General features: G+C 33.8%; 1 protein-coding gene across 1 annotated transcript; it reads left to right on the top strand.

Annotated features, from left to right (window-relative positions):
• The first annotated feature begins 5,720 nt into the window (after positions 1–5,720).
• Positions 5,721–9,965, top strand: LOC107897669 (O-fucosyltransferase 36). The gene is made up of 3 exons (XM_016823192.2): positions 5,721–7,222; positions 8,050–8,299; positions 9,427–9,965. The coding sequence occupies exons 1-3, from the start codon at positions 5,973–5,975 to the stop codon at positions 9,601–9,603; spliced, it is 1,677 nt and encodes a 558-aa protein (XP_016678681.1). The 5' UTR covers positions 5,721–5,972; the 3' UTR covers positions 9,604–9,965.
• The last annotated feature ends 6,984 nt before the right edge of the window (positions 9,966–16,949 follow it).

The following is a 16,949-nucleotide window of genomic DNA, read 5'->3' as shown; positions in this document are numbered from 1 at the left end:
AAAATTTGACTCTATTAACGAAGGTATGGTTTTATTTCGTAAGCTTTAGCCTAATGCCTATCTAACATGGTACCACAATTTCTGTGGAAATAATGGTTTTGTTATATTCCATTATGACAGCAAAGACTATCAATGTGGGAAAGATTATCATAAAGGAAATTCGAGACTGTACTATAAGACATTCTGACTCAGTATATTTTCCTTATACCATAACGAAACTATGCATGAAAGCTCGTGTTCGTCCAACTGTAAATATGGTAGGGTATAATTAAAGGACAATTACTTATTGGGACTTTGCGAGAGTAGTAGGAGATGTAATCTTTCAACAGTAGTTGGAACAAGTTGATGAAGCTGAAAACGATTACGTTCCTACAGAATCAGAACCAACAGAGCCAGTTGAAATTCTTGACGTGGCAGAACCCACTAAAACCCTGAATCAAAGAAGGAAACACCGACACTTCAAGTTCCTTCACCGAGTACCAATCCAAAAAGTGTATATTCAAATATAACGGACATTCTACAGCACATGCAATTGTAACAATAAGCTTTTTGGAAATACTAAAAAATACGCTATGATTCATTCAGAGACGCTTTTAAGAAAATATTTCATAACGAGTTTGTTTTCGTGCCTAAATTTCCAGACTTTATACTCAAACCATGGACTCCAATTTCAAGGAAGGAACGAGGCAATTCAACCAAAGATAAGAACGAAGAAGCAAAAGATAGGTTGGATTCTAAGGAGTCTGCAAATAAATAAAAATGGGGGGATTTTGTCTTTACTTTAGTTTTCTTTTTAGGATATTTTTAGATTTTAGTTTTAATTTATTTTATAATATTTCTATTTCTCACATAATAAAATCATTAATAAATTAAACAAATTACAAAATAAGAAGTGTAGCAATAAATATTTACATGTCTAGGATTGGATTTGTCTAAGAAAAGTTTGGTATTTAAGCAGTCAAACTTGACTCACCTCTTTTTCCTTAGATCCCACCTGGTGTATAGTATCTATTCACTTCTATATTTTCGTCCATTCTATCTATCGCTTTTAACAATGGGGACATTGTTCATCTTAACTGGGGGACCAAAAATTGATTTTTTTTCAAGAATTCATTTTTCCTATCAAATTATGATTAAGTTATATTTTGCTCAAAATTTTAATTTTTTGTTGATTATGTTAAACTTTAGTATAAATAAAGTTCTACAATCTCAATAATTGTAATGTTAGTTGAATTATGATGTAAATATTAGTCTTAATAAAATATAAAAATCAAACCATGAAATTTTCAATTCCTTAGAAAAGCTAAACATGCATGAAAGTTTAAGTCTCTAGAATTGATTTAGCTAGATTTAGTAATTTCTTGAGGTGAAATCCTAGGAAGCATGGAATTTTAGAAATGATTTAGGCAAACGATGTTTGGACCGTTAAAGCCTTTCAAGCTAACATTAATGAACATTTATCCCTTGAAACCTGACTTTGAGACTAGATGCCCTGATTTTATTGGAACCTTGCGTACATGAGCTACCCATTCTTTAATATTTATCTCTAAATTGTTCCAAACACTATACTCAGTCTATCCAGAATATTCTTTTAAAATAAGTTTGGAGGCATTGAAAAGAAGTATCAAATGCTTAAAAATATTGTAGTACATGTAGTGATATGCTCAAGCCTAAAAAAAAGAGCATATTTACTAAAAAAATAGATGTACAATGAGCATGTGTACTCAAGTTCAAAAACAGTTGGTGAATTTGAGGGTATTTATTCCAAAGGTCCGATGTAAGCTGAGTCTAGGGTTTTTAGCTTAAAATTATTTATCTTTAACCTACCCCTAGCCAAGTCAGGTTACAGCCTATTTAAAAGACCTATTGATCTGTGCCGACTACATTAGTGGAGAGAAATTGCTAAACTCAACTTATTAAGGTATAATTAAACTTAGGGATTGCAGTTTAATCTTAAATAAGGCAATAAAATTTAATTGGTAAGAATTTAGCATATATTTATTAAAAAAGCATTTAGTTTATTCTTGATGTCATGATAATAATTGAGAATAATTTGAACACTATGTCTACTTAAGATGCATAATTTCAGAATTTTTATTCTTGAGCATAATTGTGGGAAGAAACGATTTTTGAAGAAATATTTCAAAGATTATTTTCTTAAAATTCTTTTGTAATTTTTGTGTTACTCGGGACAAGCAATGAATTAGGTTTGGGAGTGTGGAAACACTAAAATATATAGACTTTTTCAGCGCCTTTTGAGTATTGATTCATGCAGTTTCTAAGTATTTTTTATCGAATTTTATAATTTTATTATAAAATAATTAAATTGAACTCTATTTATGAAATATTTTGAATTTTAGTTATTTTTATACTAAATTTGCATAATTTGGCCAATTTTCGACAATTTTGCACAAAAGTTGAAAAATCAGCTTAATAGTCACCTTAAGAAGATCGAATTTTCAAAGCATCTTTCAAAGCATTTGGCACATAAGGAAGGCTGATAATTTTTCAGCCATGGATGCTCCAAATCAACTCCTTGGACCCATTGAAAAATCATTTTTAATCCAAAAAAAATTGTGTTGAATTTAATCCTAGTCTAATGTAGAAAAAGGGGCCTAGATTTATTAAATTGAAGGGGATTAATCCACCAAGGGAAGAGCAGTCCAATGCTAACCCAATTTCTGCCCAAATCATCTAATTAAGATGCTTATAATATTTTCAAAATATCCCTTAACTTTCTCCCAAAACCCGTTCCAAACCCTCTTTTTTTTTGCATCCGTACTTGTGGCATTAAGCTAAATTTACCAAAGTTATCTCAACCCCTCTCCCTACTATCAAAGGCCAGCCATGAGAAGGGGGGTTGGCTGCTATTTTTAGCCAATTCAAGTTGCGATCTCCATGTATAAATAACCCTTTCACCTCTTCATTTCTCATCCTTTACTCATATCTTCATTCACCTTTCACTTCTCTCCTTCACACTCATTTGCCTTTCCATTTTTCTTTCCTTCCTTTATTGATTTCCCCTCTTGAGAAAGAGCTAGCAAGCCTCTTAAAGTAGTAGAATTAAAGCATCTTGAAGGCCTTTTATTGACAGAACAAGCAAAGAGGAAGAGAAGCACACTAGTCTGGCTTCAGAGAACCACCGAGATTTGTCTTCTAGTATCGTTCAATTAATCCTTTCAGATTATTTTGTGATCATAAACATGAATGTTTATTGTTTTGATGCTCCTAGTTTAATTAAGATGACTTAAATCTTATTTGTGTTACATTGATTACATTATGTTCACTTAAATTCTTAAAATCACGTTTGTATTGTTATAAACCTTGGTAATTTGTTTAATTAGATAAAATCATCCATATGTTATGCTTGCATTATAATTGTAAGATAACAAATGAATTAATTATTAACCAGATTGAAATTGTAATTAATGGAAAAATGTCTAATTGGTGCATGTTTAATTTACTAAGTGTAAAAGTGGGTTAAATTAGCAATAATATTAAACAATATTCTTGTCTTGCATAACTTGTAAGATTGTTGTGATTAAATTATTTTAGTATAGGAATATATTGTTACTTCACTCTGTATTATACTTGCTTATGAAAATTGATTAATCAATCCAATATAGTAATATATTTGAAACATTGATTAATTTAATAAGTATGTATGTGCAATGGTTAACAAAAGACCAAGTTGCCATAAAATTCTTCGTAACAACATGAACATAACTTTAATAAGTCTAAGTTAAAGAATGAAATTAATCTAACGCACTTATGTCATATTGATTAAAACTGTTTTTAGAAATCTTGCACTGGAATTTTACTTTTTATTTTAGTTGATTACTTAGTTACTTTTTAGTTTTTAGATCACCTCTTTCAAATTAATATATTTTCCTCTACCAATTTGCTTAAATTTACATTTCATAGATACTTGTACAGTCTCTGAAGGTATGATAACTCGTCATACTTACTTGTTATAATTGTGTACACTTCTACATTTTCATCATTCCAAGTTTTTGGCGTCATTGCCGGGGACTATTTTAAAAAACATTATTTGTGAAATTGTTAATTTTGCATTTTGGTCTATTTTTCTGTAAAATTTTAATTCCATTATTTTATGTAATTGTTTCATGTGTTTATGAGTATTGATCAAATCATTGACTTACTCCTCATAGATCCTAAAATTGAAAGGACTTTTAAACAAAGGAGAAGACTGGAAACTCAAAGAAGGACCGAAGAGATGAACCTTGATAACCAAAATCAAGGAAATGGAGCAAATCATGCTCAAAATCCCATCCTTGTTGCTGATGACAGGGATAGAGCCTTAAGACAGTATGACGTACCGCTTTTTCATTAGCTTAATCCTAGAATTAGAATGCCCGAGATCAAGGCACAATAAATCAAACTAAAACCTGTTATGTTTCAGATGCTTCAGACAGTGAGCTAGTTCAGTGGAATGCCTATTGAAGATCCTCACATTCACCTCAGATTGTTTATGGAGATGAGTGATTCCTTCAAGTTAGTCGAAATACCTGAAAATGCACTGAGATTAAAGTTGTTCTCATATTCTCTAAGGGACAGAGCTTGAGCCTGGTTGAACTCATTGTCACCAGATTCCATAACAACATGGCAAGAGTTGGCAAAACGCTTCCGTATGAAATATTTTCCACCTAGCAAGGATTGTAAATTGTGGAATTAAATAACTACCTTCCAACAAATGGATGACAAGTCATTGTATGAGGCGTGTGAAAGATTTAAAGAACTGTTACAAAAATGCCCTCATCATAGAACCCCGTATTGCATCTAGTTGGAGACATTCTATAACGATCTCAATGCTCACACGAGGATGGTAGTAGACGCTTCTGCCAACGGTGCTCTCCTTTCTAAGTCTTATAATGAGGCTTATGAAATATTGAGAGAATTGCCAGCAACAATTACCAGTGGCAACCAATCGAGCAACTTCAAGACGAGTCGCAAGAGTACATGAAGTGGATGCCCTCACTTCACTAGCAGCTCAAGTATCTTTGATATCCTCAGTGCTTAAAAAATTTACTACTAATGGGTTTAACAATGTTGCAGCTCAGTCATCAAGTCAATTCGAACATATAGCCTCTATATACTATGGGGAAGGGCATTTGTTTGAAGATTTCCAATCAAACCCAGAATCTTTGATTTTTTTATGAATAAAATAATAAAAATGAAATATGTGCACAGGGGCAAAGCTAGAACAATTTTTAAGGGGGTCAAATAAAATTTTAATTTTTTATAATCTAAATCTTTATAATTTTAAAAAGAATTAAATCAAATTTTTATAATTTTAAAGGGGGCCAAAGTGTAATTTTATCTTTATTAATTTAAATTTTAAAAAAAAATTAAAAAGCTTAAATAACAATTTTTTTATTTTAGAGGACCCAAGGCCCATGCTAGCCCCCTAGAATTACCTCTGTATGTGCACCTTTTTTTTTCCTAATTTCTATTGTAACTTTGCCTGCATTTATCTTTTAGTATTTATTATCATTTTTATTTATTTTAATATTTAAATAAATTAAACTCATCTTAAATTTGAAATTAATAATTTAACCGATATAATCATCCTCCTCGTTTTAAAAAAAATATAGTTGGTAATTGAGGTTTTTAATTACTTTTCACATTTCTCATGTGGATTCAGTACGACGTCGTTTGCTTGTCGACAAAAACATATTATCGGGTTCGGGTCGTACCCAAGACAATGGTGGGACGGCACGGAGTCATTTTCTTCCACCGACTTGTGTCTTTCTTCTGCTGCTTCGATAATTGACATTCTTCCTTACGCCAGCTCCGCTCAACAAAAATTCTGTCGTTTTTAACCAAACCCTAAATTTTTAACCAATCCCAGTCTCCATTTTAATCAACTAAGGTATTTTTTTGAAAACTATCATCTCTGACTTAGCCATTCCATCACTCGCAGACTCACTGCTCCCCTCTTAAGCAAACAAATGGACCGACATTCATCCGACGAAGACGACGATCGCCAAACCTTAATCCACCAAAACGACACCAAGCACCTCCCACGCCAAATCCCAACCAGCCCACGCGCTTCTACCGCTCCAAGATCCGGTTTCCACATCGAAGAGCTGGAATCTCAAATCCGACGACGTTTCAAGCTCACCTTCAACAAGCGTTACCTCTTCGCCATCTTCCTCCCTCTCCTCCTCATCCCTATCTTCCTCTCCACCGACATTCGTTCCCTCTTCTCTTCCAACATCTCCTCCCTTAAATTCAATAAGGTGTCGGATCAACTCAAAGAATCCCAACTCCAAGCTCTCTACTTGTTGAATCAACAGCTAACTTCCCTTCTTTCTCTTTGGAACCACACTTTCGTCAACTCTAATGACAATGTCTCAGCCGTTCAGTTTGACGACATCAAAGCCTCATTGCTCAATCAGATCACCTTAAACAAACACATCCAGCAAACCCTCTTATCGCCTCACAAAACAGGAAACACCCTCCAGAACGCCACCGTTTTAGACCCCGCCTATGCCGGTTACAGTTTCGACCGTTGCAGAAAAGTTGACCTGAAATTCTCTGAAAGAAGAACAATCGAATGGAAACCTAAACCCAATAAATTCTTGTTTGCCATTTGCTTGTCGGGTCAAATGAGTAACCATCTGATTTGTTTGGAAAAACACATGTTCTTCGCGGCTGTTCTAAATCGGGCATTGGTGATTCCCAGTTCGAAATTCGATTATCAGTACAATCGAGTTTTGGATACCGAGCACATTAACGATTGTGTTGGGAAAAAAGCTGTTATCCCATTCGAAGACTTCATGGAAATGAAGAAGAATCACGCTCACATTGATAGGTTCATTTGCTATTTCTCCAGCCCGCAGCCGTGTTACGTGGACGAAGAGCATTTGAAGAAGTTGAGGTCATTAGGAATTTCGATGGGGAAATTAGAGAGTGCTTGGAAGAGTGAGGATATTAAGAAGCCGAGTCAAAAAACGATTAAGGATCTGGAAGAGAAGTTTGCTTCGGATGATGATGTGATAGCAATTGGGGATGTTTTCTTTGCGGAAATGGAGAGAGATTGGGTGACGCAACCAGGTGGTCCTATCGCGCATAAGTGTAAGACTTTGATCGAACCAAGTAAGCTTATCTTATTGACTGCTCAACGGTTTATTCAGACGTTCCTGGGAAGTAATTTTATCGCTCTTCATTTTCGGCGACATGGATTCTTGAAGTTCTGGTATCTTCTCCATTTTGTTGTAATTTTTTGCTTTAATTGTATAGGAAAGTTAGAATCTTTACTTTTAAGCCACAATGTTAAGCTAGAGAACAGAACTCTAAGGCTTTACTTGGTAGGGTGAAAGAAAATTGGGACGATAAAAATTGAAAGGATAGAAACTAGAATGATGGAGAAATATTTTCATTTCCCCCCATTGTTTGGTAGAGATCAAAAATGGAAGAAGAAAAAAAAATGCATAATTTTGAACTAATATGCAGATCTTTATTTTCTCTACTTTCATCATTCTCAAATTTGAAGAATTGATTTTTATGCATTAAAATAGAAAATGATCTGTCCTACTGTTTTCTTTCCTCTCACTTTTCTTTCCTATCAATCACACTCAAAATCCATTTTCTTTCGACTTTTCCTTTCTTTCCTCCTATCCTTTCACTTTTCCACTCAACCAAGCACACCCTAAGGGTTAAAGTGATGGCATTAGCCATATCTTGCTTTGATTGAGTATCAAAATGTCAACTTTATTTGTTTTGGTTGAGTACATGGCATAGTTCTGAGATAAGCTTTGATTTCAAAGCGTTCTGAATTTACTAGCATAGAAGAGTGTGTCCATAGTTATCGAGAATTCATATATTTGAATCTTAGGTGTTTTGAAACAATGTGGAATACTGGAATTGGATACAGATTCCCATCCTACCAGAAAGGGCTCTTCTTAACAAATGGGTCTTGGCGATTACCATTTTAGTTAAATCTTGGGTCAGTTTGTATGGTCTTATGCTTTTGAGGGCGGGGTTTGTGTAATATGCCACTAACATTACTTTCTTATTCCCCAGCAATGCTAAAAAGCCAAGTTGCTTTTACCCTATTCCCCAAGCTGCGGATTGCATCACTAGAATGGTTGAAAGGGCCAACACTCCAATTATATACCTTTCAACAGATGCAGCAGAAAGCGAAACTGGTTTGCTGCAATCGATGGTTGTACTGAATGGGAAGACTATACCACTGGTTAAACGGCCTCCTCGTAATTCAGCTGAAAAATGGGATGCATTGTTATACAGACATGGCATTGAGGATGACCCCCAGGTGAGATTTTTATACTACTTTAGTGTTAGGAGGAAGAACCATATGGGACAGTTTTGTTTCTTGAACAATCCTGTGTTCTAGTCAAATGTTAGAATGGTCTACATGACCAGCAATAGTCCTCTCATCATTCAAGCCCTCAACCCAGATGAGTTCAGGATTTTCTAGATTTTAATTCCAACCTGTTGAAAAATAAAGTTGACTTATCCGTTTGGCTTGTCAAGTAATGAGGCTTGTTTTCCTATTTCTATACCCTGCTTTTTTATGACGTTGCACCTGTAAGATCCTCAGTTCTAGGTCTATGTATTAGATGTTATAAATCTGTTAGATCCATGGCATGAAGATTTTTTTCAAGGCGTGCACCTTGGCATGCCTATGCCGTGTACCCGAGTGCTAGACAAAAGTGCCTCAGACTCTTTCAGGTGAGGCACTTTCGATTAGGTGCATGGCTGATGCCATTAGGTATGCTCTTTTTCAAGGCAAAAGCTCATTTAATTGAAATTCTCTCTGATTTCTTTAGCTTTTAACTTTTTTCATTATCTGTACCTCACTAGAAGGAAAGGGGATAATATCAAACTCTCTACTTCTCTGTATTTGGGTATTCATGCATATTGACCAACAAAAAGAAATTTGCATGTTTCATAGATATAAACTAGACCACTCTTTAAAGTTTATTATCAGGGACAAGCACATATACCTATTGTGCCTTACTTCAACAAGTGAGCACTATGTTTTTGCCTTTCACTTAAGGCAATGTATGTGTTATAGCATCTAAGTTGTGCCTTGCGTTCTTGACAACACTGGGCATGAATTAACTTATTGAGTTTAAATTATTGCAAAGGTTTCCTTGCATTTTCCACGTCTTTGTTGGAGTTCATCCTTATGAGTAATGATAATCAACCTGTGCTTGGTTATGAAAAGCACAAATTTGCCCCTATATATAGTTGTCCATGGTTACCGAGCCAAGTTTTTGAAGTTTCTGAAGTATTTGCTATACATTATTATTCAGTCAGTTTGAAGATTTGTTTATGGGTGATCAAGCTTCCCCAACTGCATTTAACCTGCAGTGTCCGTACAATTACTATTTTGCTAGGATCAATCTAAATTTTTGCTCTAATTGATATTTAAAGGTGGAAGCTATGTTGGATAAGACCATCTGTGCGATGGCGAGTGTGTTCATTGGAGCCCCAGGCTCAACTTTCACAGAGGACATTTTGCGACTCCGAAAGGACTGGGGAACAGCATCTCTATGTGATGAGTACTTGTGCCAAGGTGAAGGGCCAAACTTTATAGCTGGTGAGGAGTGAAGAATATGCAGAAATGGCAGACTGTAAAATTATCATAACTCAAAGGGTCTCGAAAGATGCTCCATTGCAGAGGATGGTAGGTATGGTGTTACTGAATTGTAGTATATTATACAAGCATTTCATTGATTTGATTACTTAATAGTTTTACAACATTCTTACACTGATGGAGTGCGTATGATGTGATCCACTTCGTGGTTGAAACCCCTAAAACCTGAATTCTTTTGTTGTGTTTGTAAATCAGTTGACCATCCATCAGTAATTGCTGCAGGGTTTGGTCGCCCTTTTCTTCTTGATTAGGAACATACTTGAGGGTTTGTTTGGTAACTGATTGAAAATATTCAATTCATTGAAAAATTAAAATTTTCGGTGGTCTTACCTTTTTTTTTCTCTATGCATTGAAAAAGATAGATTAGAGGAATGCCATCAATTTTTTTTTGTCTTAATATTATATTATCCTTTAAATACAAAATTAAATCATAATAATTTAACTTAATTACTTTTATTGTCAGTTAGGATATTGTTAAAAATACATGCACAGTGTAATTGTATGTATAAATATTTTAAAATATATGATATCTCAATCAACATTTGAAAGCCTTTAAGATGTTTTTCATTTATTATGTCATAATTTTAATTAATTGATAAATTAAAATAATGGGCTTATATATCTATTGCAGATGTATAAATAATATGGTTGCATTTATATTATTATTTAAGCCGCTGATTGAGTTGGTGTCACGAGTTAATTGGGCACCAATTCGATTAGGAAAATTAAACTGACGGAATAAAGTTATATTATATGAAAGTATTTTAGTTTTTCTAATTAAAAGAATAATAAAAAAATATGCATATGGTGGAATTTGAGTTTCTGTCAATTGCATCGGTAAAACTTATCACTTAACCAAACTTTTATTTTGAATTTTATACGTTTTAAGTTCATCGTACACACTTTATTACTTTCATATATATTAATAATGTTAGTGTCACAAATTAATTTGACACCAACTTTAGATTGATGATAATATCATAATAAATAATGACATTTTTAATATGATCTATTCATATGTTTAAATTTCATTTTACTTACAATTTAATCTAATTTTTTTATTATGTGTTATTATTAATTAATTTCGAGTCATACATTTTATTATTTATTGTATGTGATTTTTAAACACAAATATGTGTTTTAAATACATGATTCCCATACACATATGCTTAATATGATAAGAAATTATAAAAGACTACAAATTATATAAATGTTTTATAAATGAAATTAATCATTAATAAATTTAAGAACTTCAGGAATATAATCTTAAAAAGTCTTGGTGAAAAATTGAAAATAAAATCAGTATGAGAAATAAACTTTTGTTTTCAACATTATGAAAAAGTTTTGGTGAAAAACTGAAATTAAAATCAGCTAGAAATTTTGTTTTCAATATTATGAGACGATGCAACCCCACTTAATACAAGTTTTGATAAATTTTAAAATTACACATAACTCTAATTTAATGTATAATTTGATATATAAATTTTGATTTGACACAATTATATACATGAAATTTTATTGTGATTCAAATGTATGTATGAGATTTTAGTTTTGATTCAACTTTATACATTTAAATAAATACATCAATTTATTTATGTTAGATAAATATAATAATTTCTGTATACAATATGTAAACGTAATTTATATATGAAAATTGAATCAAATGAAAATTTCATATATGAAATGCCCAAAATCAAAGTGCACATTTGTTCAAAGCTAAAACATAGTTTTAAGATTTATCCTCATTTTTTTAGGGTATATTGCACTCATGGTCACTCTAAAATAAGATTTGTCTTATTTTAATCACTCATTTTTTTTGTAAATCTAGTCACTCTAAATAAAATAATTTTTGTGAATCGGTCACTACTGTTAATTTTTTCCTTTTCTTCTGACGGATTGCACAGCCAACAATCCACCTAATATTTTTTCACGTAATTAATATTTTTTCTATTTTTCCCTTTCTTTTTTTTTCCTTTTCCCCTTTTTTCTTTCTCTTTCCCATTTTATTTTTTTTCTTTTTTTCTTTTTTCTTCTTAACCCTAGCTGCCGCCGTCAAGGTAATCCACTGCCATCGAATCTAGTCTCTGTTCAGACTGCCAACACCACCGAAAGAAAGCACATCCCCTCCTCTCTCAAACTACTCACCATATCAAATTGGTGAAGGTGACTAGAAGCCACTTGCAATGGATGTTTGGTGCAGAAAAATCTATACTAAGAGATTTTTTTAATCAAACTTAAACCTCATTCTTTCATTAACGAAAATTATCTCAACTCTATCTTTGCAAATAACATAAAAACCCCTTGTATCAACAAGTCTTTTCATGCAAAATTGATGTCATGCAAAGTTTCAGTATTTTTAAAATTGTCACATTGTAAAAGTAGGGCTAGAAGAAATAGGGATAAAATTTAGATTTTATTTTTTTAATCAAAGGGAAAGAGAATTTAGTATGCCTTATGTTAGCTCTAGTTTTTCAAGTATTTTAATATAACAAAAAGTATATTAAAAATCCGCTATTTAAATTTGCAAAAATTGTTTATAAATCCTTAAAATTATTTTCAAAGTGTTAGACAAAATAAACTGTTAAAAAGCCTTGAATTAACTTAATTTTTAACGAGATTTTGAAATTTGAAGGACTTCTACCAATACTTAGGTGGACAAGTATCGGTAAAACTTAAGATGGAAAGACCTTGAAAAGGGTACAGAATTCTACCCATAGAACTTCAAGTTTTACTGATACAACACGGACTTCTATCAGTAGAACACACTCCAGTGTGCAAGGTAGTTCTGGCCTAGGATCTTTATCGATACCCTGGTCCAATCTTCCAATACAGCCAGAGCTCTACCGATACCTTGAGCACTTCTACCAAAACAAGTCAAGACAGTAGCCAAAGTTCAGCCTCCCCTGCACTTCTACTAATACTCTGTTGGGTTCTACCAATACTAGTTGAAACCCTCAGAATTCTACTGGTACAAAAGGACATCTACGGATACAACAAGCCCAACGGTCATATTTTAGAAGGACTTTTACCGATACAAGTTCCCTTCTACCGATACAACGAAGTTTCAGACTGCATTAAATGCAAGTTTTTATGGCTGCAACGACTCTATTTTGTTTCTAATGGCTACAAACGTCCACAAGGTTGTTAAAGGGCATAAATACAAGGTCAAAGCTCCTCATTAACTAGAGAAACAAGTGTCTAAATTTCAAGAACTCAATTTTCCAATCTTTCTCAATCTTTTACTAAATATTTCTTGTACACACTTGTGGGTTAAGTTTTCTATCATTATTTCAAGTGTTGTAACTTTGTGTGAGAGTGTTTAATTGTTGATACCTTTTAGAGCTATCATCTTATTCATCATTATTTTCTCTTATTTGTGAGGTGTTACTTAAGGATTTGGGTAGGAAACCTTAAGAGAAAGTGGTTTTATCTTACCTTTAAAAATATAGGAATTTGTAAGGTTAAGCCTTGTCCTTAAATGTTCAAATCTAGTGGATTTAGGAAATCCTTAGTTGAGGAAAGTTAAGGTAGTGGAGGTAGGCAATTGAGGCCAAACCACCATATAAATAATGACGCCAAATCTTCAAAGCAAAGACAATAGTAGACAACTCTAAATCATGGGTAGGATAATTTCGTTTATGCGGTTTCAATTGTCGAGAAGCATACGCTATCACTTTTCCTTCTTGTATCAATACACATCCGAGCCTATTTAACGACGCGTCACTATAAACAACAAATTCCTTTCCTGACTCGGGTTGCACTAACACTGGTGCCTCAGTTAAACACTTCTTTAATTTCTCAAAACTTTGTTGACACTCCTCGATCCATTCGAACTTAACATCTTTTTGCAACAATTTTGTCATCGGTGAAGCTATCATCGAAGAACCTTTTACGAATCGACGGTAATATCCCGCTAACCCTAGAAAACTCCTAACTTCAAATGCATTTCTTGGAGGCTTCCATTCAACTATTGCCGATATCTTATTCGGATCCACTCGGATGCCATCTCCCGAGACAATATGTCCCAAAAATCTAACTTCACTGAGCCAAAATTCACTCTTGCTAAATTTAGCAAACAATTTCTTTTCTCGCAGAGTCTGTAGCACAATTCTTAAATGTTCGGCATGCTCAGCTTCACTTTGAGAATAAATAAGAATATCATCTATAAACACCACCACAAATTTATCCAAATAGGGCTGAAAAATCTGATTCATCAAATCCATAAAAATAGCTTGAGCATTAGTCAGACCAAAAGGCATTAAAAGAAACTCATAGTGGCCATACCGGGTTCTGAACGTAGTCTTTGGCACATCTGACTCTTTAACTCTTAATTGGTAATATCCGGATCTCAAATCAATTTTGGAAAACACTGTGGCATCCTTTAACTGATCAAACAAGTCATCTATTTGGGGCAATTGATACTTATTCTTCACTGTCACTTTGTTAAGTTGACGATAATCAATACACAATCTCAATGCCTCATCCTTTTTCTTCACAAATAGCACGGGAGCACCCCACGGAGAGTAACTTGGTTTTACGAATCCTTTATCCGTCAACTCTTGTAATTGCACTTTTAACTCTTTCAGTTCGGTTGGTGCCATTCTGTAGGGAGCAACCGATATTGGAGCGGTACCTGGCATTACTTCAATACCATACTCTACTTCTCTAATCGGAGGCAAACCTGGCAACTCTTTTGGGAACACATCTAAATATTGACATACCACTGGCACTGATTCGATCTTTGTTTCAAAAACTTTTGTATTCAACACATAAGCAAGATATGAATCACAACCATTTTGCAAACATTTCTAAGCAGACATGGAAGAAATCACAATTGGCATCACATTTGACTTATTTGTTTCAACCTGAAGAACTTTACCACTACTACACTTCAACTCAAGAATTTTCTAACTACAATCTATCTTGGCCTTATGTAATGTCAACCAATCCATTCCCAAAATAACATCGAATTCATCAAATGGCAACAACATCAAGTTGGCAGGGAAACACTGACCTTATATCATCAAAGGACAATTTTTGCATGTTTTATCAACTATCACATGCTTGCCTAAAGGATTTGACACTTTAACCACATACTCAGTCAATTCAACACACAAATTCTTATTAGACACTAAATTCATGCATACATACGAGTGAGTAGAACCAGGATCAATCAATGCAATAACATTACTGTCGTAAAGAGAAAATATACTAGTGGTCATATCAGGGGAAGATGCATCCTCTCTAGCTCGGATGGCATAAGCTCTCGCTGGAGCTCCCACTTCGGATCTTATGGTAGTGTCTTTTGTTACACCTTTACCACTAGTTCCAATCCCCACATTTCTCGGTGGTCTTCCTCTAGTAGTCACACTGCTCGATCTCACATTCTGAAACTTTTCTATCTCTTCACTTTCTGGACAATCTTTCACAAAATGATCTTGAGATCCACATTTAAAACATGCTTAGATGATTAAATAACATTCTCCCAAATGTCATTTTCCACAATGTTGACATTCCGGTCTAGTAGGTTTAACACTTCCTACACTTGCTATAGAGGTCGCTTGAGCTTTAGAACTTGAATATTGTCTTCCTCGATCTCTTTAAAAATTCACACTAGAAGCATTCGATCGAGTTTTCATTTCTCTAGACTTCTTCGCTTGAGACTGAAATGACTTGCCCGTTGATCTTTTTCTTGCATCTCTTGCTTCACTTTCCACCTTTCTTTTCTCTTTACTCAATTCTTCAGCCTTGATAGCTCTTTCAACTAGTACCACTAACTCTTTAATTTCAAGGATTCCCACTAATAATCGGATATCCTCGTTTAATCCATCTTCAAACCTCTTGCACAATGTAGCTTCATTAGATACACACTCTTGGGCATACTTACTTAATTTGACAAATTCTCGTTCATATTTAGCTACCGTCATGCACCCTTGTTTCAATTCAAGAAACTCTTTTCTCTTTTGATCAATGAAACGCTGACTTACATACTTCTTCCGAAATTCCTCTTGAAAGAAATCCCATGTAGCTTTTTTCTTTAGGCACCACTGACACTAAAATTTTCCACCAATTATAAGCCGAATCCCTCAACAATGAGATAGCACATTTGAAACTTTCTTCTGTAGTACAAGATAATTCATCCAACACTCTGATGGTATTTTCAAGCCAGAACTCTGCTCTTTCAAGATCATCATTTACATTAGCTCAGAACTCTTCGGCTCCATACTTTCGAATTTTGTCCACTGGAGGCTTTGACAATCTTAACACTTTAGTTTGTTGAGGAGCTATGGGAACAACTTGAGGAATAGGAGGGGGCGGAGGACGTTGAGCATTAGGATTAGTTCTAACAAACTTAGTGTACCAATTGTTCATCATATGACGAAAAGCTTCTCGAGCCTCATCTCCTTGACCCTGAGTCTCTGGTCGACTTTCAACTGGCACCGTTCCTTGCGCGGAAGCAGGCGCATTACTCTGAGCATCATCATCTGTATCTCGAATAGGACCCATTACTATAAAAAAACATTTTAAGATGTCAGGAGTCGTCACACTATCATTATTCAATTATGGCATGTATAGATAGTTTATTACACTCGCTACGTTAGTCCGAGAATCGACTAAACCGTAGCTTTGATACCACTAAATTTAACACCCATTACTCGAGACCATCGCTAGAATCGATTACGATATGTCATCCAACTTAACTTACCAATTCGGAGTATAAAAATTTACTTTTAAAATTAAATTCATTGTTCACAACAAAACTGTCCACCTGCGTGACTGTCACTAATTTAATTATATCTCAAGTTACAAAACTCAAAATTTAAATCCGTAAATTTTCCATGAAACTAGACTCATATACCTTATTACCATAAAATTTTTAGAATTTTTTGTTTAGCCAATTAGTACAGTTTATTCATTAAAGTCTCCCCTATTTCACTACTCGATAGTTCTGACCTCTTGGCACTAAAAATCAATTATCTTATTGTACAGAATTCATATAATGTTATCGTTTGTTTCTTTTGAAAATAGACTCACTAAGGAATTTAGACATATAAATTATGACCCATAATTATTTTTTTACAATTTATAATAATTTTATAAAGTCATAATAGGGGACTTCAAAAACCATTCTGACCCTGTCTCACTAAAATTCAAATATCTCAAAATATAAAATTCCTTTTCCTACACCGTTTCTTTCAAGTAAAAAATAGACTTGATAAGCTTTAATTCTATATATCATTAACTCTATAATTTCATTTTTACTATTTATGGTGATTTTTCACATTCACATCACTGCTGC

The sequence above is a fragment of the Gossypium hirsutum genome, chromosome D06, assembly GCF_007990345.1.
Source record: "Gossypium hirsutum isolate 1008001.06 chromosome D06, Gossypium_hirsutum_v2.1, whole genome shotgun sequence".
Taxonomy (NCBI): domain Eukaryota; kingdom Viridiplantae; phylum Streptophyta; class Magnoliopsida; order Malvales; family Malvaceae; genus Gossypium; species Gossypium hirsutum.
The sequence above is the reverse complement of the archived record's forward strand: the minus strand, read 5'-3'. Positions and strand labels throughout refer to the sequence as shown.